The sequence below is a fragment of the Parambassis ranga genome, chromosome 1, assembly GCF_900634625.1.
Source record: "Parambassis ranga chromosome 1, fParRan2.1, whole genome shotgun sequence".
Taxonomy (NCBI): Eukaryota; Metazoa; Chordata; class Actinopteri; family Ambassidae; genus Parambassis; species Parambassis ranga.
Window position 1 is genome coordinate 5017051 of NC_041022.1, and position 23435 is coordinate 5040485.

A 23435-nucleotide genomic window follows, 5' to 3' on the forward strand; every position below is an offset into this window, starting at 1 on the left:
GTTGTAGGGCTGGGCAATTAACCGAAAACATATCGAAACCAACATTTAGACCCTCTGACTGATTAATTCGGTTATTATGTTTCAGTGCTGTCCCCTTGCTGTAAAAATAAAACAGATTCATTCAGTTCATGTTTCTCTGTTTCTCTCTCTCTCTTTCACCAGGTTATTAATTAATATTAGACGGATGTACTGTGAACTAAATTTGCTAATGGATAATCATTAGAAAAAATATTATTATTTTCAAATAAAACACAAATTTGTGCATGAAAAGATTGAACAGAAGTCTAAGCACCTTATCTAATACCATGTGCATGTAATATTCATTTTACAGCAATGACTTGTCAGATATTTAACATGTAGCACAGCTAAGTCTCATTTCAATGTCCATGAGCAATGACATGAGCTTCTACTTTGACAAGTGTTCTTCTCATCTGTGATATTTAAGTTCATATGTCATTATTATTTGCTGCAGTTCTTCTTGAAATGAAAACAAGTTTTATTTAAACAGAGTTTGACACTTTAAAAGTCAAACATAACCATAGATTCAAATAAATTTTATTATCCAGCATGATGTATGGAACAGTACATTAACAGTAAAAGGACAGTGAAAAATTGTCAAGCTTGTTATAAAAAGTATAAATATAATCCTTTAGAATTTTAAGGACACTTAATACAGTTGGTCATACAGTATGACATAAATAAACACTTGGGTTTCTCTTAGAATATATTGTCTAAACCAGTAAGACAAAAAACAATAAAGGCTTCTTCTCTTTGAAAAGTTCATAGGGTTCCTTCTTTGAATCACTAGCAAAGCAAAACATGGACTATTTACAGTCTATCATGTCAGCACCATAAGAACAATACTGATTTTTGTCTCCTGCATATGTGTGCATGGCCTGAGTTTGTGTGGGGGAGGCAGAGAAACAATCACATAAAGATTTATCACTATTGTTTTGAGAAGGCATTCTCCTCATTCATGGTGGTTTTCACTACCGGCGTCAGGTTAAATTTGACCAGCAAGGTCTCTATTGACTTTCTTTATGTGTTTACTTTGACAGAAATAAACAACAGCCGCAACATAGTTGGACGATTGCTAATGTCTTGGCTCACTTCAATGTTTTTCTTTTTCCCTGACATATAAAAACTCAAAATTGGCTGCCACCAGCTCGGATTTTGAAGGCTGTGAAAACCTCACTTCCCCCGTGTTTGCCAGCATGAACCTTTTGAAGGTTAGTGTGTCAGAATATTTCCTGTCCCACTTTCTGGGACAAGAAGACAAAATAGATTCCTATCAATATGCAGTTTCAAAAAATGCCTCTTTTTTGTGATATACAAGGCTAAAAAAAAGTATGAGTAAACATCCATGTTTAAGCCTGAGACAACATCAAAAAATATGTCATGTGCTTTATAAACACTTATAAAAACTACAAAAATAATATAGCGCCCATCCTTAAAGAGAATGAAAATCTTTGAGATTTGTGGTACCTCTCCATTCCAGTCTTTGGCTTTATTCTTTCATGGAATAAACTGACTCCACTACTCTATGTACAATATTTATAGCTTGGAGAATCTCAACAATCCACTAGAGCTTTTCTTTTCAATGTTCATCATTTGAGGTTAACAATGTCTTTTCCTGATTTAGGACAGAGTGTTTTAAAAACCAACAAATACTGGAGGGACTTGCTTCAGCAGCTGCTCTTGAGATTCATCAACAATGCCCTCATGGAGAGGCGCTTTGAGCTGCCACAAAGCTTAGAATGGCCCGACGTAATGCATGTTGGAGAGCCATACTTATAAGGGTGCCGTTTCTGGACACCAGGTCATCGGTTCCATCATATGAGGACCAGTAAAGACCTAGACCAGCCCAGCTTCCCGGCACATTCTGTAGAACTGTCCTCGCTGTGAGATGAGGTTAGCCGGAGAGTCCATCTCAGAAATGTGTCCTCTGTCCATGACGATCACTCTGTGAAGCAACAGGAAAGGGACATGGGTTCAAAGACAATACTTTTCTTAGCACAGAACAAGGTTTAAAGGACTAGAACTGGAGCAAAGATGAAGATTTTTGTATGTATGATTAGTGGAATGTATGGCTACAGCTAGTAAGATTAATGCCTTCTTTAATGTGTTGTGGATTGCACACTAAAGTACCTTGTGTAGTCCATGATAGTGTTAAGGCGGTGAGCAATGGTCAAAACTGTGCAGTCTTCAAACTGTGTGCGGATTGTTGACTGGATGAGTGTGTCGGTCTCCAGGTCGACAGCAGCTGTCGCCTCGTCCAAAACCAGGATTTTGGTTTTCCTTAGCAAAGCTCTGGCTAGGCACACGAGCTGGCGCTGACCCAGACTACACAGAGAGGAGAGGGTGAAGGGACAGAATGAAATACCGTGCAAGTATTTATCTAGTTTTAATAATGTTTTGAGTTTTATCTGCATTGCGACGTGTCATATCAGTGCCCTCGTGCTTACCTGAGGTTTTCTCCTCCCTCGGAGCATTCATGGTTGAGTTTGTCAGGCAGATTAGACACAAAATTCTTGAGGTGAGCAAGCTCTAGTGAATTCCACACCTCCTCATCTGTGTAGGTGTCAAACGGGTCAAGGTTCATTCGGAGGGAGCCTGAGAAAAGCACTGGGTCCTGAAGGCAAGGAGAGCAGATGTAATGCATCAATGAACTGTCCAGATTGATTTATCACTTTTTACCATTTTTGAATGCAAATGATTCCAACTTTTGTACCTGAGGAATAATTGTGATGCGTGATCTTAAGTCATGGAGTCCAATCTCGGCGATGTCGACACCATCTATAAAGATCTTTCCCTTTGCTGCCTCTAGGATCCTGAAGATTCCCAGAGCAAGAGAGGACTTTCCCGCTCCTGTTCTTCCCACAATTCCCACCTGAAAAAAATAGTTTTTTGGATAGAATTCATATATGAGATCACTCCCTGTAATTGAAGTGTTTGAGCCTTGTTAAACTTCAACCAAGATGACTCACCCTCTCTCTTTCATGAATATGCAGAGAAATTCCTTTCAGAGCCAGCTCAAGGCCTTTACGGTATTGCAGCCCGTAGTCCTGGAACTCTAAGGTGCCATTCTGAGGCCAGACCTGAGGCAAGGTGCTCCCCTCTACGCTCCAACTAGCCTGTGTGAGACAACAACAAAGTGTGAGCAGAGAACAAAAAATACAACCTGTACAACCAGTACATTGTTGGCTAAAGTGAAAGCACTGACCTCTTTAGGAGTGTCTGCATACTCGTTGACTCTCTCCACGGAGACAATGTTATTTTCCACATCAGTCCAGGATCGCACAATCCAGCTAAGAATTCCTGTCACCTATAACATCCAAAACAGTAGTAGAAACAGTTTAAGAAAATGTGTTCTGAGACACCTCCAGCACTGCTCTGTGGTTGTGTATGGGTAGAAGCTCTTACCTGGAGGGAGTGTGACACTGCCAAACCAACAATGCCTGGGCTCAGAGTGCTTCTTCCCATCACAGAGAGAATGGCGGCAGCTAAGACCACACCATTACCAATAAACTCCAGATTGACTGCCAGCCACCTGTGGAGGTGACAGTGATTTAGCTGTAGGCTGGCAAGTTTCAGAATGCATCCTCATTACTAAAGCCAGAAGCCATTTAGCCTTGCAAATGAACCTAAAGCAATCATGGCTTTTATTCTCCTACAAAGCAAATGAAGTGTCATCTCACCGGGTGGCCACAAATCGAGGAAAGTAGGAGGTCTGATTGAAGTCGACCCTCTCATTAGCCTGCATAATAAACCTGGACTGCTCTCCGAAGGCGCGGATGACGCTGGCGCCTTGCACTGTCTCATTGAAGTGGGTGTAGATGGGCGAGCGGCTCACAGCTTCCAGCCTGCGCAGCTGACAGGATGTGGCAACATAGAAGCTCTGCAGCCCACAGTGGAAAAATAAAACACTGGCTTTAATTGGCGAAACAAGAGGGAACTCTGAGGGCTTTCCCATAATTCACAGTGAATGTGTATAACATCTACGTCAGCAAGTGGAGGAACAAATATAAGTGGGAGACAAAATCGGCAGCGTTGGTTTTGGAGGGCACAGCTTTCCAATAACACACAGCAACGGAACCCAACTCCTTTTTAGCCCATTCTGACAGAATGATCTCGAAACTACAGATTACAATTTTGGGTTTGATTTTTTGGAAGACCACACACCTGGACAAATGCGTAGAGGAAAGCGAGAGGCAGGATGATCACAGCAGCAAAGGGCGTCGCCATCATCACAATGATGCAGACCTCCATGAGTTTGAAGACGTAGCTCAGCATCATCTTCAAGCCCTCAGGTACCATACAGTCAATGGCGTCGATCTCCTTGGCGAAGCGGTTCAGAAGGTTACCACTGGGTGTGCACTCAAAGAACGACATTGGTGAGCGCAGTACGTTGATCAGCAGGTCCATGTGCAGCTGGCGGGAAGCGATGATGCCACAGATAGAGATGGCAACGGTGGTACCAAAGATAGCGATACCTGAAGAAAAGGAAAATCGAGTTAGAGGTGATGTATGTGTAGTCTTTATCCCTGACAAGTCATAAAACACTCGAACTGACCTTGTACAAAGCCTAAAGCTCCAAAGACAGCGAGCTTCAGGTCTGTATCAATCTGGGTGCCATTGACAACAGGGTCATCAGCCCACATGCTGAGCCAGTAGTTGTAGGCCAGAGAGGCACCCTGCTGGAAGGCGTACAGGAAGACGATAGGGATGATGATGGCCAATCCGATGGTCTTAAAGTACTTCTTGTACATCTCCAGTCTAACCTGTTGTAGACAAGGAGGACCGGAACTTCTTATTGGGAATTATATAATTATTTATTTATGCATTAACTGTTTTTGACTATGATAAAGGTCAACGTGAACCAAAATATGAAGAAAGTCAAATCGAAACAATGATCTAAAATAAATCTGCTGAGTTCAGAAGCAGAGTTCTTATGTTGCCTAATTTCAGTGATGTTCTGACTTACTCTTCCGGTGCGTGCCTTATCAGCCTCCGTCAGCTTGCCCAGGTCCTCTGGTGCCTGCTCCTGGTCAGTTTCAGACACAGGCTCCATATTCTGCAGGTTGGTATTAGTGGTGTCGCCCCTGAAAAAGGAGGAGAGGTCAGAGGTCAGTTTCATAAAGAAGATGCTTAGGATTCCAAACATTTTTATGACAGTTTCCAGGTTTGTTGACATACCCAATGAGCTGCTCCTGTGACAGGTCTCTGGAGAATGGCATGAAATCAACCATGCTGAGGCGAGCATTGGACCTCCGGGAACCAGCTGTGAACAACAATTACCTTTGTTATTAACATACTACTAGTTTATAGACAAAATATACCAAAGATTGCAGCTCAAATTTATTCTTGAAACAGCCTCACACCTCTCTGTATGGCACTCTCTTTGCGCTCTGTGTTTGCAAATGTGTGGATGAAGTCAGCAAATGCACCATGGCGGCTGAGGAGCTCCTGGTAGGAGCCACTCTCTGTGATTTCTCCATCTACCAGGACGAGGATGAGGTCAGCCTGTGGCAGGAAGCTCATCCCATGGGTCACCAGGATGCGGGTCTGTAAAGCAAGCCACACGGTCAGAAAAATAGGATGTAAGCACAATCCAACACTAAATTGAGGCTTTCTTAAAAACAAAAGTGTCAGCAAAGTGGTGGTTTTCATATTATGGAAACAATGGTGCAGAGCATGTAAGTGGTTTAGGTGTTGTTAAACTGTGTTGTGGCTGAATTGAATGGAGTGAGCTATACTTTGCAAGTTTTGCATGCTATTACCTTATCTCTAAGGACTCCTTTTGGTCCAAAGACTTTGTCAAAGATGTGCTGACCCACATGGGCGTCAACAGCAGACAGCGGATCATCCAGCAGGTATACATCAGCCTTTCTGTAGACAGCCCTGGCCAGGCTCACCCTCTGCTTCTGCCCGCCTGAGAGGTTAAGCCCCTGCATGGACAACATCATTAGACCCAGCTCACACAATAAACACCAAACCTTTTTGTGTAGGCGTTTCATACCTTCTCTCCAATCTCTGTTGCATCTCCAGCAGGCAGGATGTCCAGATCAGGCAGCAGGGCACAGGCCTCCAACACACGGTTGTACCATGTTTTTAGCTTCTCACGGCCAAATATGATGTTATCCTGGACTGTGGCATTCTGAATCCAGGCCTGCTGGGGCACATACGCCACAGAGCCCTGCAAAGACAGATGTCAAAAAGACAGACCATCAATATTTATTAAATGAAAACCCACAAACTATGAATAACTCTTGCATATGGAACAGAAACTCAGCACCTTGACAGTAACTTGACCGCTTCTTTTCTCTGTTTCACCAAGCATGGCAGACAACAAAGAGGACTTTCCACTGCCTACATGTCCAACCACAGCAACAAGGGAACCTCGTGGCACACGGACATTAATCCTGTCAACAAAGATTCTCCTGTAAGTCTCATTTGATTTTATTGTAGATTTTTATGCCATTTTATATTTTTAAACCACATACCGCTTTAAACATGGAGGACCCTCTCCAGACCAACTGAAAGTGCCGTTTTCTATCACCACGTCTTCCCCTTCTAAACAAGGAAAGAAAGAAATAAACAAAACACCAATGACAGGACATATCCTTTAAACCTAACTTTCAAAAAGTTTCTCCTTGAAGGTACTCGTCAGGGTGCAGTCTGGGCATAATTACAAGTGAATTTGCTTAATCATACAAATTACAGAGCTGTTGCTTTTTCACAAGCTGTCTTAGGAAGTGTTGACAGATTAGAGACAGAGGAGCGCAGTATATTTGTTTTTATTTCTTTCTGAATCATATGTCTGAATTCATGCTGTGATTTACGTTCAACCGCTAAATGGGAACATCCTATAATTACGCTGTCTACCAGTCAGCCCAGGACCCAGGAAGTGACAGTGCACATGATCCATACAAGGCTGTGGTACCCCGCAGTTATAAACAACAACATCATGCTGGCTGCTTATATTGATTATGACAGGCTATGTTTTCAGGCAGTATGGGAACCTAATTTGTGGAATTTAACAGTGTACTATAGTAGTTTATTCATTCAGTGTAATAGTATATACATGGGTGGGGTTCTTACCAGAGCTCAATGCAGCCTTTGAGACATTGTCCACTTTCAGCTCCTCTGAGCACAGGTACTTTCCCAGACGTCTCAGTGAAACTATAGCCTGAAACAGTCGGTGGTTGGTTAGCTGACCCGCTAGGTCTATGACATGAATGTGTGTGTGTGTGAGAGAGAGAGAAAGAGATGTATCCCACCTGCATTGTTGTGCTCATTGCAAATGGCAGCTGACTGAGTGGCGTCTTCAGGATGTTGATAAGTGCCATGGAGACAAACACTTTCTGTGCGTCCAGGACATTCCTGTCATCGAGCGTTACGTAGACTCCGAACATAGCAAAGGCAATCTGGATTAAAAAAAGGCACTAAATGTTACCTTTACTGCTTCAAACGTGTATGATGGATTATCTTTAGAAACACATAGTTTTAAGGATAAGGCTGGCATACTAAATTTATCCAAATGTCAATATGCTGTATCCACAAAGAGACTAAAGACAACTAACAATGTGTTAGTTGTCTCTCTGTAGTTTCTGACTTCCCCGCCCTTTCTGTAGCACTCAGCTCCGGGCTTGTTTCTCTTAACCTTAAAATCAGGTCACTGATACAAATAATTTGTATTTTCTAACACTATCTTAGCAATGTGAGCAAATAATTCACCAACAATGAAACTGAATAGGGTATAAATCTGCACACTCAAGTCATGATTCTGGTCAATTTGACAATTGATTTTTTTTTTGGTGGTACTACCATGAGGTTAGGAGAGCAAAAAGGAGGAGTAACTTGTTGAACTGTCCTTGATTGATGCACTAAAAGGGTCTGTTTTAACCCAAACTATGCTTTTTCTAAATCTTTCAGGAAGATTACTGTTCACGCTTTCCGTCCTCTATGTACAGGTGTGTTGGGTTAGCATGTGTGTCTATCATGATTAGCAGGCAGCTATTTCAGGCTTCGGATACACAGATTTGTCTTGTGAAATTAGGCTCCATGTCTACATGAAGTCATTCTGTTGAGTGCTCTTACCAAGAACGAGGAGGAGTTGAAGGACGCGATGGAGATAGAGTACAGTATCTGAGACTTCTTCAGGGCTTTGAGCTCCTTTTCTCTGTAGCCCAAAACCTGCTCCAGGAAGGCCTTCTCCCAGGCATAAAACTTCAGGATCTTTATTCCATTCAAGATCTCATTCATCAGTCTGATGCGGCCGTCCATGAACTTCATTTGAGTCTCCTGTTTGGTCAGACAAAGAGGTTTTAAATCCAGAAACTGAAAACTAGGGCACGGGCAGGACAGACACTTACCAGACCAAAGCAAATACATGTATTTGTGAACATGGGTTTGTCTGTTCTTATTACAGCTGTAGTAGTTTTCCTGAACATTGTTGAACTTGTTTAATTTGGTAAGAATTTATTGCTTGTTACATTTTAGTGATTTTTATAACAAGGAAACAACAAAGGGGCCAGGAATGTGGTCACTGAATTCAAGACTAAAGTTCGATTAAACTGGCATCCAAATTTACAGAACCGTCTGTTGTTTCTCCAAAGAAATGAAAAATTATGTCTTCCTACTACCCACCCTTTCCTGTCATTGTTTTTCAAACACATTATATGGGCCAGACATCAAAAGGACAAGAGAGAATGTACCATCCAGGCCAAACACCCACACAGCTCCTCAGCCACTATCTAAACCAGCTGTGGCATCCCTGACCTGACATGCCAGATGTTTGGGCTACTTTAGTGAAAGTGTGAAAGGAGGCTGTAACAGTTCTTTTTTACCTGCAGCTTGCTTCTTTTCTTTGCAATGAATCCGTTGAGTGGAAAAATGAGAATGACAGTGGCAATTCCTGCCAAAGCTGAAGGGCCAAGATGCTGGGTTAAAAAAAAAGAGAGAGAGAGGATAACAGGGCGTCAAGGGGATTTCCAGTTAAACTGCACGAGTTCTGTGCATGAATGGAACACATTGCAAAAACACAACATTTTGACATACCTGCCAGAGGAAGAAGAGACAAAGAGCAATCTCAATAGGAGCCAGCCAGACGGCGTTGAAGTACACCACAAAGTCCATGAGCTTCTGAGTGTCTGCAGAAACCAGATTCACAATCTCTCCCACAGTGCAAGTCCTCCTGGCAGTGCTGTTTATCACCAAAGACTGGATCAACAAAACAAGATACAAAGACATTTTAGCCCTCAAGTGCACTGCATACAATATAATTTCATACCCTCATAAAGATTTAACACAGCAGTTCATCTTAGGTAAAAGATGTTAATCATAGCTGTGGAGGTATTTTCCAGCCTTGGAGCAACAGAAATCTTTTGTTTTTAAGATTAAGATTTATCTACTGGTTTGTGGTGACCAGATTTACCCACCTTCCTGTAGACCAAGCCCATGACAGCGGTCTTCACCCTCATTCCCACTGTGAAGCATGTGTACATGTACTGATGGTTGAAGAGGGACTGGAGGCAGGAGAGTAGGAACATCAGAGTGGCGTAGAAGTAGCCTTTCCACAGTGGGGCGTCTTCATCCCTCATAAAGCCCAGGAGGAGACTATAGAGAGAAAATCAACATTTAATCAGGATGTTCTGTATCAAAGCTCTATTGCTGTATTTTTCCTGGAAAGAAGTGAAAGATAAGCAGAGCAGACACAGACAGTCCTTTCATTCAATCTGGTATTATCTGACTTTCATCGTGTGCCTTTAACCAATGGCCTTGAGCACTGCTGTGGCTGCTGGCTGGTCCTCATAAAGTAGTTCGGGTTGCACAACAGAGCTCAGCCTGTGGCTGGGCTGCCCTCACACTTGGCCAGCGGCTCTCTTATTGTGGTCCGACGGCATTTCTGCCATTTAGAGCCTCCGCTCTCTCTCTCTGCCTGTCCTCCTTACTGGAGCACAGAGGCCTGTGGTCTCAACTACTTTTTCTTGCTCACAGCTCCGTGACCGTAATTAACACTTCCACTGATTCTGTGCTGTGCATGCACAACAACATTCCAGTCTGACTGGTGGGATGGCGAGGCAGGTGGCTGGGTCGGCCATGACCTGTTTTCAAAGCTGCCAGCTTCTGTTGTTTTTAGGATGTCAGAGTCATAAACAAATAAATTGACAGAAAGATAAATGATGCTATCTATGCATCTGTATATCATTGATTGTGATATTTTTGTCTTCTTTTCTCATAAACACAATAAAACCTAAATTCGCTCTGGCCCTGCTTGCAGCTGCATCCAGGTAATTTCAGTCTGAGCTGAGGTTTGGAAAGAATCAGCTGCAGCTTTTCCCTAATACAGTACGCTCTATGCCTTTTGGTTTGTGGCTATATATAAAGTTATATATATGACAACAACAGTAGCTCTATCCAAATATAATGACACAGTTACTTTCACCTACTTTAGACACATACTTCTTGCTGTCAAACTTCCTGATTTCATTCTTTATTTAGAGCTATTGCGGATTATATATGAGAAATGTTTTCAGGAACCAAAAAAAGTCCCCCTGAGATTTGTGGCACTGCGTTGTGCTACAAATGATTGGTAGGGGTTTTGGCACACTCCTCCTTACCTCAACACCTGAGGGATGGCAAACATGAAGGCGTCGTGGAATATGATACACAGGGTGCCGGTCAGGAAGTACGGACCAAACTTGCGCGCCAGCGTTCTGAGCAGGAAGAAGCCAGAGCTCTGCTCCTTCTGCAGCTTCCTGAGGAGCTGAGCCTGGTCTGGCAGTCTGCTCCCCAGGGCCACACCTGACGCTAAGGCTTTCTCCTGCCTGCCAGAGGAAGCAAACACACACAATTACATCTGTGTCAGAGATGGACTAAGACAGTCATGGAAGCTTTCAAGTCTTTAATGCAAAACACTGGCTGATGTTATTCCTGCCAACACTGATGGACTCAATTTTCCTGCAGCTGTGAAAAGCATTGTTTTCTGAAATAATTATTAGACTTAACAACAATGTTTCAAAGCACTGGATCATGTTAACAAGCCTTGAAAATGGCGCAAGGCTCTTGTCTTGATATTAATGGAAGCTTATGTCCTCAGGGAACTCTGTGTTGCCTACTTTTAGCCCCAAAAGCCTGCGGTGATGAGACATCCCTGGTTTTAATTTACCAGAGCCATGACTCTGCTTGGGTCATTAATTCAACCGGGCACCATGTTGATGTTTGACCACACTGCAATAAAATGGAAGTGATTCTTTGGCTGTTAAGCCATGACAGTAGAGTGAGCGGTACTGTGGATCACAGGCCTGCGTCAACATTACGAGCCAGAAGAAACATGAAAGACAGCATGTGCATGTCCTGCACATGTTGCTTCCTTCTGTCTTCTCCTGCAGATTCATGTATCTGGCTGTATCTGGCTGATGCACAGCCAAGAGTCACACACACATAGAGGTTATTAAAGGGGCATTCCAAAGCTCACTTTTCAAGTGGAGTGCTACTCATGTTGCAGGAGGCAACATATCATATCAAGATATCATCAGGATTATCAAATAAAAAAGTCTAGAGACTGTTTACAAGGCGAGACAAGCAATGTTATGGTTGTATTTGTGTGTACACTCGTAACAAGCACCCGGAATTCTGTCAATTCTTACTTCTGGAGTTTGGCACACTCAGCTGTCCAGTCTTCTTGCAGCTCAGAGATGATCTTGTGTGAAGTATCTTCGTCTCTGAGGGTCCAAAGATCATCAGCTTCCAGCGGAGTCCGATATCCTTTCACAACAAGCCTGTGGACGGAGCACATCAGGAGATGACTCACAGAAACGATTGTCAACAAAACACACATATTATCGTAAACAAGTACAAACTGTTGCTGTAGTGACTCAACCAAGGCCTACAAAAATAATGGGGTTTTAAAGAACCATCTTACCCAGTGAACCACCAGAAGAGGATCTTTGAGAGGAAAGATGCATCCTTCACGGGGCAGGGATTCTGCAACAGATTAAAAACCAGACTCACTCTTGTTTTCGCAGTAAATCTTTCACCACTTAAAGGCTTTTGAGAAATGCACGGCCTCGGTGAGGATGTCGGTTGAGGGTTGAATGGTGTACTTGTGAGGGGTGTGTTGAAGAATGCTCATGTGTCTAAACAACCGTGTGCTGCAGTACACTCAGGTGGCCCATTGTGGAGAGCAGAGGCCATGAACTTTCACAGGACAGAATAAATAGAGTTCAGTGTTAGCGCATGGTGAAGATGACGTTTTGAGGTCTAGCGCAGACGGAACGGAAATGTGTCATCACAAACTGTCCAACAGGAGGATACACATGCAGAAAGCTTGTACTCTCACGCATACTTTATGGCGTCTCCTCCACCCTGCCACCCCCTCAGCAGGGTGTTTGCTCTCCTCTTTACCAGCACTCTCGCTCTTTGTCCCCTTTACATCCTGTCTTCCTGTGAGTAACTCTAACCAGAGCGTGGAGCAGAGAGGAGGAGGAGGTGGAGGAAAAAAAAACGAGGAGGACACACCAATGGGTGTGTCTACCACGCCAGACTGCGGCTTCTGCACCCTCAGCCTCCGCACCACCAGCTAAAAGCGTTTGTGAGGGACTTTTCCAGCTATTTTGATTGTTTATCACCGGGGAAATATGACATCACATGTCTGTTTGATTGATTAGGATCTCATTTTCATTCACCTGTCAGCTGCCCCGGATCCACCGGCTATTTTCAGCTCGGAAATGTTTTTGCCAAGCTTGTGTTTGATGGGATAGTGAGATGTGTATTAAGTAAGGGCTTTGCTGTTGTGTGGTCACAGATTCTAGGCTGTGGTTATCTCACAAATGAATGAGTTGTATCGATGGCATGCAGGAGCACACACATTCCCCTCATAGGACACCAAAGTGAGAGCGGAAGGAGGGTGGAGGTGAATCACATCATTTCCTCCAAAAGGGGAAAGTGGCTTGACAACAAAAGTTGAAAACCACAAGATAGCTACTCAGGCGTTTTTTCTTCCCTGGGTATCGGATCAGCATGGACAGTTTTGACGGAAGTGGGATACATTCTCTGCTACCTACCTTATCCAGGATGTTTTTTCCCTCTGGAGGTTGATCTGCAAAACAGCACAGAAAGAGCTGGGCCAGTTGGATTGTGAAGTAGGAGAAGAAGGCGAGGTATCGTACGATATCAGAGGCAATGCCCTGTGGAATAAATAAAGAAGAACAGACAGACAAGTTGGATTTTAATACTATTAAGTGGGCTTTGTGGTTAAGTGCATGCCACAGAAAAATAACATTGGTTTTCAACATGTGCGTTGGCTGCTTCATCTCTTTCAACATTACTTAACAAATCACACAACATCCTGTGGTGCACTGCAGCATTTATTGCCACTGCGGCAAATTCATTATACGGCGTTCCCGTTGCTTACACATTGTATAGTACAGGATATGGTTTACACACCAACATCACAGACACAATAAAGAGTATTTTGGACATTTAAGCTAAATCAGGGTGAAAACCCAAAGTCTTTAATGGTGTACTTTATATAAATGAAGCGATAGTTAAAGCTGCCTCTCAGTCACGCTAAGAGCCTATATCTGTAAATAGGGAGATTGTGGTTGTGACAAACCAGCACCCTCACTTTCAATCAAGGCAGCAGCTGGAATATTACCCACTCAGAAACTTATGTGAAATGTAGGACTTGCATGTTATTCTTGACATACAGAAACTGTGGGTTCTGGCAGAGGCATTGTTTACTACTGGGCCAGGGCCACTGCCACAGCCAGACTGTTGTTCAGCAGTACGAAGCCATGGTAAACAGTAAAAACGATTTTCTCTGAAAAGTATGGTGCTGTGCCCAGAAAGGAGATATGAAGGGGCCAAATGGATCCGGCCACACAGAGAAAAACAGGGTCAGGATGGTCAGAGAGAGTGGGTGGGTGAAAAATGTAGGTCAAGAAACTAAGAATGGCCAAGGGTCCATAAACACGAACTCTGTCAACTCAGTCATCAACACTGCAATGTGACTTACAGTATGTGAAAATGTGTCATATGACACAACTTGAGGACAACTGCTGAGCTCTTGTCATACATGACAATTATAGTGTAATTTTTTTTATAAATGTTAGTGACAGGAATACATTTTTCAGATGTCCTATTTTATATTTTATCTGGGCATCTGCTCAGTTTATAACCAAACGTTACATATATAGCAGTGATGTATAAGCAATGTAAATTGATAAAATGGTGGAGAAGTTTGTCACAGATGGGATTAGTGTACCTGTTTAAACACGATGTTTTGATGCCCTGGCCTCGTAGCAGTGACAAAGATCTGGTTCTGGAACACGTTTATGTGGCATGAAACTCTTGTTTTACCACAGACCTTTGTGCAGATTTAACTTATTACTCAGACTTTGTCACCTATAGCTGTTTCTGTCTGTCTAGTATAAGCTAACTGTCTGATAGTTGTGGCCTCAGGTTAACAGTGGTATCAGTGCTCCACACTTCAAATAACCTCATTTCTCCACATGTCAATTTATTCCTTCAGCAGAAGTTACATAACAAATACAATACAATCATTTCCTTTGGTTTATTAGTTTTAGGGTTTGGTAAGCCGTCCTTTCTCCATCCAATGAAACTTGTTTTCACATTTTCTCTTGTTGCTCTATAAAAAACTGATCTACTTTGTGTGTATAGTTGTTCCCTCAGCAGTTTTGGTTGCAGAGGATGTGGCTGGATGACAGTAAACAGAATCTAGCTATACATTTGATGCAGCAAGACTTATATGGGTATACTTATGTGGGTGTTCATGTGTGTGTATCCTACGTGCACATATGTGGTTGTATGAAATGAAAACATCTGCGTCTGAATTGTAAATGGCATTGCATTATGTGTGGATACATAGATTTCCATCTGGCTGTGTTTACAGCGGTGTAGGCCCATAAACACAGCGCTGACGTTCCTCTGGTCTGACCCTAGGCTGCCATGTCTCACCAGCATTTATCCCAGGGCCATCATTACTCTCCCCCAAGCAGTGTGGGAATGTCACACTAAGAGCGATAAAACAGAAATATGGATGTGTGTGTGTGTGTTTTTATAGAAATGCAAATGCGACTGCCCCACGGCTGCATGCACTTAAATACAAACTAACCCTTACAACAATGATTGCAATGTCTGACGGGAGACACGGGAAGAAAAGACGAACTTAAACACACACAGGCCTGACCAGAATTGGCAGTGTCATCCTCCAACACATTGTGTTAACTTTAGGTTACCTTAGTTAAAATTGGGGGATGGAATGGAAACTCTATGCTGACACAGGGTATCTCAAGCTGTGCTGCTGGAGTCGTGTGTCTAGACGATGGGTGGGAGCAGGCCTGATTAGATATTCCTGCATGGTGTTTTGATACAGCAGGTTCACAGAGTTCAAACACACACACACACACACACACACAGATAGATTGACTCTCTTCAGTGTAGAGGGAATTGTTGAGTTTTTTGGGTACTATATATGTATAAATGGCATGGTGGTGAAATATTACTTACCTCATCCATGGCCAGCTGGATCTTTGCTCTGAGAGGCACCAGGGAACACACCACAGCCAAAACCCAGAACAGGAAGAGGAACACAGAGGACCGACAGCCTCTTATTCTTTCCAACTGCATGATGCATAAAGCCAGGATCTGCACAGAGAGTCAGGAAGACTTAATGTCAGAATTCACATGTGGGTTTTTTACAGCACAGGAGGAGAGCTCCGGCCTATGATGCCACGTTGATCGACTGCCTGGAGCGTCTCCATGAACAACATGGCCGGGAATCAACTTTTTCAGCTTAAACAAATATTATTTACACACTATTAACAATCACAATATTTCACTTTTTTCCATTTTTTAGGTTGATAGCTAATAGGTTAGCTATTGGTCTGGATAGAGTTAGTCCATTCACTCACATGTTAATTCATTTAAAGATGCAGCAGTATTTGCTTGCCAGTGTTTTCATCAGAGCATAAAAGATTTTACTCAAGTCGAGTGGATGATAATGCAGTTGATGGTGGTTTTGAAAACACTCAGGATTCTGGGAATTCCCTGGCAGCACGCATGAGTATGATTTGGCAGACTTTATGAAAAAATGACACTCGTATGGTATGCCGCAAACCCTACACACACTTCTTAATGTCATTAAGACATTAAGAAGTGTGTGTCCCCTATTTTTGATGTTTGCTCAAAAAAAGGTTTGGACACAGATGTCTGTCTCTGTCCTCAGAGAGTCATGCATCTGCATGTATACCACTATAATTGGACCCTCGCTCAGTGGTTGGCAAAGTGAGACGTCACTTTGTCATGCCAGCTCATCACCAAATGGAGAAAGAGCGAGTTAGGTTTCATAATGAATACCACATTGGTTGCACTGGGATGTGCCACAGTGCTGTCCTGTTATAAACCAGTGATGTGGTAGTTTTTCTGCATCAACAACCTGATATGAATTATAGAGAAACGTGTACAGATAAACATTCTTGTCTATGTGTTGCAGTGATATTGTTCATTCATCTCCCCTGCATATTTGATACGGGCCATCAGAGAATGAATAGGCACTCACAGTCATACCTATGGGGAATTTAGAGTCTCCTGTCCACCTTACTCAAATGTCTTTGGGATGTTGGAGCCAAAGACACACCTACAATATAGAGGGGATGTGAACACAGGGACTACAGCCAAACTCAGCTCCTGCTGATAATTTTATGTCCTTTAAGTTCTTGATAACAACACCTTTACTATAATAAAATGAACATTCAGTGTTTGAGTCCTCTATGCACAGTAGATCAGGTTTTTGCACACTTTCTTCTTAAAGTACATTTGGTTGTCTTCTCATATTGTTAATAATAAAAAGGTAGTGGTAGCTTTAACTTTCTGGCACATTTGAGATGTTTTTGCTCGGATAACAGCTAGGACTCGAATTAAAATGTAAAGTTAAGCTGAAAGAACCTAAAATACTCAGTGGAGATGAGGGGACTAGTAGAGTTGGTTGCTCACATCCTTTAGCCCTAGAACATTGTGTTCTGTACTTGCTGGTACTTTCCCCCATTAATGCTTCAGGCTGCATCAGCCCCAAACCAAACCTTAACATATAGCTTCCCGTGGGTTAGCATATGAAGGCAAGGTCCATTCTATTCCTAGCCTTCCGCTCTGACGGGCCATATTGCTGAAAACCATCAACCCATCTGTTTGCACAAGTCAGTGGGTGGAACTAACTCCATCACTAAGGCCTGAATCGAAACCCTACCTTATAATTACATGGGAAGTGTGCAGTGCAGGGGAAAGGAATAGGAGCTTTACGTCATGGTATTGCTGATTATAGTCATGTGTGTACTTTTCATCAATAGTGGCTGCGTTTCAGACGTGGGCCGGCTAACTCGGACCGAAGCGCTCCCATACATTAACTTGAGCTGAAGGGCAACAAAACAGGAGAAACAAGAGCACAGTGTTCCTTTCCTGCAACCGGGGAACGGGTGGTGGTATGTGGCTACAATCACCATCTAGAAAATTATATACTTTAATAAAAGATACGTCTGACAAGTAGATTAAAAGATTGGTGGCATGCTCTTAATATGATTTAGTGGATGTTTGTTTGTCTGGCCCCCTGGTGTATGAAATTATATCCTCAAAATAAATGACCTTTTTTGAGACGTATCACTCGACACAAGAGACGTCTCAGTGTATTTTTACCCAAACACGTGCTGCTATTTACTCAGGAGTCTGAAACGACCGCAGGTGGGCAAAGCTGTCTGACTTGGAGAGAGTGAGACTGAGCAGGACCTGTATGAGGTCCTGCAGAGAGAGGAAGCTTTGTAAGTAAAGCTATATGGCTTTGTGGATCAGCTTTACAGGCTCTCAGGTCGCAGCAAACCTTCCTGTATGGGCTCTGTGCACTTGTACTGCATTGTTCCTGCTAGAATAAACAGCATTTTAAACTTTCCATGCCACCCATGTCGAGCTGAACTCCTCTGGAGCCTACTCATTCAGGTTAAGTATCATTTAAAGTCCAGTGAAAATGAGTGGGATCGATGTTCCAAGAAACAGTCTGGGCTATTTACATCAACAAAAGCCACCGAAGAGATTTCTCTAAATACATACCAGCCCTTATCTTCTCTAAGTAACGCTCTGTAGACCACCTTGCACACCACCCCGACTCAGGTCGTGGAGGCCATTATGGTCTGATTCAGGAGGTTTGGAGGGAAGAGACAAACAACGTCTATAAAGATTAAAGATCTAGCTTATACGGCATACATTTGCAGAGATCCTGCTCAGATTTGGACCTAAACATGTTTGAGCTGTTTCTCATTAGTGGACTTTGTGTATGTTTATTCCAAACTTCGGATTCTTGCTGTGATGGATGAATATTTTCTCCTCCTTTTCTGCTGAACGTTTTTCAACTTAAATACAGCTCTGGTCAGAACAGTGGCGCTCAGAGGAGGATCTGGCATCAACACGTGTCCAGTCTGTTCACCTGTAGCCTATATAAATCTTTCTCTGTAATTTCGGGTTAACATAAATCACAATTGTGTGTCATCACCTTTGTATTCGGTGGTTTGGTGTGTTTTTTTTAAGAAGAGGGAATACTGGAAGAGCGTCATATGGACTTGATTTGCATTAAAGCACCAAAAAAAGTGGCTCATTTGCATGCTAGTACTCTAACCTGATGAATGGCACTTTTATGGCAAAGTGCCATTGATAAGTGACTTAATTGCCTGCGCACGTGCAGCTTAATTACAGTTCAGGTCTTACAAAAAAAGTTTATAACATTTGTGGTTTTTCTGTTTTAGGCCTACTAAATATTGCTTGTCAGCAGAATCTTAAAAATATAAATGACTTATCCACGAAGACACAGAGAAGAAGTTGGCTGTTAAATTCAAAACTTATGACAACATTGACTGTGTCCATGTCTATTTTCTCAGAGTGTGCTGACTTGTACTTTTCCATTAGCAAAAACAGAAATACCACAAAAGTTATTAACTTCAAACTCTCGAAGAGTTTGAAGTGCACATGCATGTAATGAGAGCTGTATAACTCATCTCATTCTACCTCATAACCCATCAATCACCCCAAATAATTTGGAAAAGAGTGTTTCATGCTTCATCCTGGCTCAGGAGTATATGTCAGTTGCAAAGCACCTATCACATTTTCACTGTGCTCCACATCAAACAGTTACTGATGTCATTACATATGTACGCTGCACCCAGATGAGTGCTTGTCAAATATAGGCTGTGTTTACAGGGTACTGTTATATTTACATTGCCTGCAACACTATAAATTTACCCCTGAGTTATGCATCTTTGCACCTCAGTGTCTTGGCAACATACTATATATATATATATATATACACTATATATTCTTTCATGTGTTTGCACATTGACATGTGAGCCAGTGGGACGCAGGCTGAAATATTCCCACAACTTCTCTGTTACCCAGAGCAACTCGGGAGGGAACAACAGAACGTGCAGCGTGAGCCACAAGTCGGTGGCACCACTCCACTGAGCTGTTGCTCAATTACATGATTGCTTTTCGTCCACTGTGCAAGCACAGTTTTATTTAATAACCCTTTTAACAACTTATTGAGAGGAACATTTGATTAGTTATGTCTCTGTCCTAATTTTATTACACCCAGTTGTAACCCAGTCTGATCTAAGATGTGTAGTCCTCCCACCCACCTCGTTATTATTTTGCAGCTCAACCATTTTTATCTAGAAACTCCCTCAATTTACTAAATAGCATGCACAGTCTGAGGTGGGCTTATCAACATGACATAAACATGTGTCTGGAAAAGCATAGAAGTCTGAAAAACTGTATTTACCACAGTCATGCTGCGTATGATGGGGCTAAGTAGGAACACCATGTGCTGCTGGATCTCCTGGCTCCTCTCCAGCAGGATGTAGAAGAACTCCACAAAGCCAAACGATGCCAGCAGGAAACCCAGCACCTGAACAGGACCGGGAAAATACAAGGGAGAGAGATTGGAGAAACGTTCTGGATCCAATTTGTAGATTAATTTCTTGCAGACTTGTTTCCTGGTCAGAATGTTTGTGAAGTCTCACCATCTTGGCGGTGCAGAGGCAGGACATTTGAATGCGTCCGCGGTCATGGCAGTAGAGGTGAAGACAGTAGAAAGGGACCAGCAACCACAGGTAGATACAAGGGACCCACACCAGCACTGTGTTCTGGAAACACTGGGTGAGGTCTGGATTGGCTGTGTACCACGTACGGTTCCAGTCCTGCAGCAGAGAGAAAGAAAAAGGCTTCAGGTGGAAAAATCCCAAACTAACTTCAAACTGTGAGGTTATGCCCAACAGAGAATCTAGACTTGGTGCAGGTCCTACGGTTCATCATTCGGGCCAGTGTAGAGAGAAACCACACCGAGTCAACAGAACGTGTGTCTGTGCCCAGTCCTGAGGGAGTGCGAGCTGGAAGAGGCCTTTACTAAAAAGCTGAGTCAGTTTTGGGATTTTTTTTCTGACCACGTCTCTGGCTTGTTTCCTAATCTGAGTAAAACAATGAAACTGTCAACACATTAAACTGGGAGGTCAAAGACTATACTAATAATGAAGCCTATAAACGATAAAACCCAAGCAGACGAGGTGTGTTGGGCAAACGCTGCCAACAGTTGGTGATTATGTAACAGCAGCCGAACTCGATTAGTTTGTGTATCATTTAAAAAAAGTGGCTTGTTGCTGCCCTGGATCCCTTGTTTATCACCTCACTGGTCTAATGAGGGGCAGGGTGTCTGGCTGTGCCCAGCGGAGTGACCACAGGAAGTGGTTTAAAACTTCTAGTGGTGCAGCAGTCTGGTCCGCGTGGTAGACTCCCAACTGGGATAAGGTAGAGCGGCCACAATTGGTGCTAGCTAGAAGGTGATTATGTAACAACCCACAGCCTAAGTGTGGCAGGTGAAACTAATGTTCATGCAGGTAGATGATGCAGCTGGCATGTCTGAGCTTGAACAATGATTTATCAGTCACTACCATTTGCTCCCTCTGGTGCCACAAGTGTCTGAATCATGAGCCGCCAGCTTCTTTGCCTAGCTCACCACAGGATCAGAAAAAAGGTAGATTTCCCACAGAAATCTGGGTGGTTAGGGTTATGTAATGAGCGCACCGTTTTTGCACATATACTAGTGGTCTGTGTGATTCCTCTGATTCACCAAATTCAGTGATAAATCTCTTCAGAGGCAGTGAGTGGGAGGCTGCTTTCACAGCCCCTTCTGACTCCTGCGGTTGATGGCCGGCAGATGAACAGAACGCTTTTTATGAAGAAATCCAACCTGTCAGACCTTCACCAAACACTGTCTTGTGCATTTTGCTCATCCTGTTTCTCACCCTTGGTTGAAGTGGTCGCAGTAAACTTGGATAAAAATGCCAACAGCTGATAGAAGCACTGTGATGTGAAAGTGGAGACTTTTACTCCTGAATGTCGCACTTTCTTCACAATCAGGTGTCTAATAAAACACTGAAATGCAAATAATACGTTTAGCCTAGCTGAGGTGTGACTAAGTGGCCTGTATGGACTAAAGAGAGTGTAGAAAAGAAAGACCATTGACAACAGCTCTGAAAATGTTTACAGTTTTGTTCACTCTTTTGGATCAAACCTATTCTGCTGAGATGCATGAGCTGTATTAAAGCCGTAAATCCCCATCAGTTCCCCCAGGCTGTGACCAGTGAGTCAGCACTGACGCCACTTCCAAAGTATGTGAAAGGTTTATACAGTTAAAGACTGAAGATACTTTGCAGCCAGCATGAGACAATACATCCATGCTGTGAAAGATGTGACATTACATCTGAAGGTTTACTGCACAAAAGGATCATAAGTTTTCTTTCACTTTCTCAACAACAAAATATGATGTTTTGAGGTTTTACAGAAGCAAAAACAGAATGAGCTGTAATGAAAACCAGAACCCCCCCACCCACCCCCCTATCTGGCGATGAGGGGGAGAGAGGCAAGTTGGGACCAAGTGCATTCAGTGACTTCCAGCTGAATCGCAGCCATTCTTCTATTTTCGAGCAGGGATTCAGAATGTGGAGGTTTGCTAATATACACCACTAAAGAGCCTTTCCAACAACAGCAGCTCTACTCAGTGACGCATTCCCAGCTTCCAGCATCTTATTGTGCCGAATGACAGAGCAGAGTGATGGTAAACACAACCTTGACATGTAGCAAAGCTGAATCCTTCCATTCAGAGTTGCTTTAGATTACATTGCTAATGCACTCTCACTTGTACAGGCTGCAATCTGAGAAGGTCAGTGTACACTGTACAGCTGAGAGCTGCCAGCGATCATTTTAGGCGAACATCCTCCATCTAACTCCTCTGCTCACATGCTTGATATCATTCATTGTATTGTACAGCAATGGACAGTAAACTCTGTCTAAAGGATAGCTTGTTGTCAAGTCATACATTGTTTAAAGGAAACAAGTTCAGAAGAGTAAGCAAATATAATTATATCATTGTTTAATGCACCTAAAAATCTCTGGAACATCCATTTCTATGTTGATAATAAGTATTAGCATATTTTGTAGCAGAAAAAGTGACATGACACATTCAGAGATGTGCACCCAGGCTCAGTGAACACATCATGAACTCACCCACAAAGGGTCCAGGCCACTGAGTCTGCAGAAGGCATCCATCCACCCGCTTGCTCCTTCTGCCCTGATGCTCCACTTGTTAGGTTCGGTCAGCACTGCTCCTTACACACTCAACAGCAGGAGCCACAGCACCAGTGTGTGTATGTGTGTGACAGGGTAGAAAGAGTACACACTATGTGTGTCCTTATAAAACACTCCTGCTCTTTGATGGTAGAGTTTCTTGTGTTTAGCCAGTTCTTGCCTGCCTCTGCCTCTTCCTTTGCCTCTGCCCACCTGTCTGTCTGTGTGACACTGTGTGTGTTTATTAGTGTCTATGTGTGTGTTTCAGTGAGTGACTTTTCCTTCCCTTTAATAAAACATCTTCTCTGAATGAATCTCTGTTTCTGTCTGCCTCGCTGTTTGAACTGCTGCTGCTGCTGCCCTGAGATTCTGTGCCTTTCTGACTCTGACTCAGTCTGCCTGCTGTTTATGAGTGTGTCTCCTCTGCTGGGTGGGTGGAAATATTTCTCTCTCTCTCTCTCCTCTCTCTCTCACTCACGCCCCTCTCTTCTCTCCCACATCTGCTGGATTTCGATCAAAACACCACAGCTACTCCCCTCAATGGGATGACAGTCCTACACCCAGACACACTCCTCCCATTTTCACTCACTGCCCCTCACCTCCTTTTTTGCTGCCCCCCCCCCTTTCTTTCCCCACATCCCAAACAGCCAGTCGTCTGACCACAAAGTGTCTGGTTGTACATAGACATATCTTTTAAAGGCAGACTTTATAGCCACAGATCTCCATCTAACATCAATTCAAGATATGAGCATCTCTGT

General features: G+C 43.1%; 1 protein-coding gene across 1 annotated transcript; it reads right to left on the reverse strand.

Moving 5' to 3' along the window:
- Positions 1–569: 569 nt before the first annotated feature.
- Positions 570–23080, reverse strand: abcc6a (ATP-binding cassette, sub-family C (CFTR/MRP), member 6a). Its single transcript, XM_028399652.1, has 31 exons — positions 22618–23080; positions 20079–20255; positions 19838–19963; positions 15535–15672; positions 13068–13190; positions 11927–11988; positions 11652–11783; positions 10623–10829; positions 9441–9618; positions 9061–9222; positions 8850–8942; positions 8101–8304; positions 7281–7427; positions 7102–7189; positions 6504–6573; positions 6296–6422; positions 6020–6196; positions 5781–5948; positions 5382–5565; positions 5197–5281; positions 4985–5102; positions 4574–4781; positions 4183–4493; positions 3699–3898; positions 3424–3550; positions 3224–3325; positions 2988–3134; positions 2732–2890; positions 2466–2632; positions 2149–2343; positions 570–1963 (listed from the first exon to the last, which is right to left on the reverse strand). Exons 1-31 carry the CDS (start codon positions 22657–22659, stop codon positions 1855–1857), a joined length of 4533 nt encoding a protein of 1510 aa, XP_028255453.1. The 5' UTR covers positions 22660–23080; the 3' UTR covers positions 570–1854.
- Between the last annotated feature and the right edge of the window lie 355 nt (positions 23081–23435).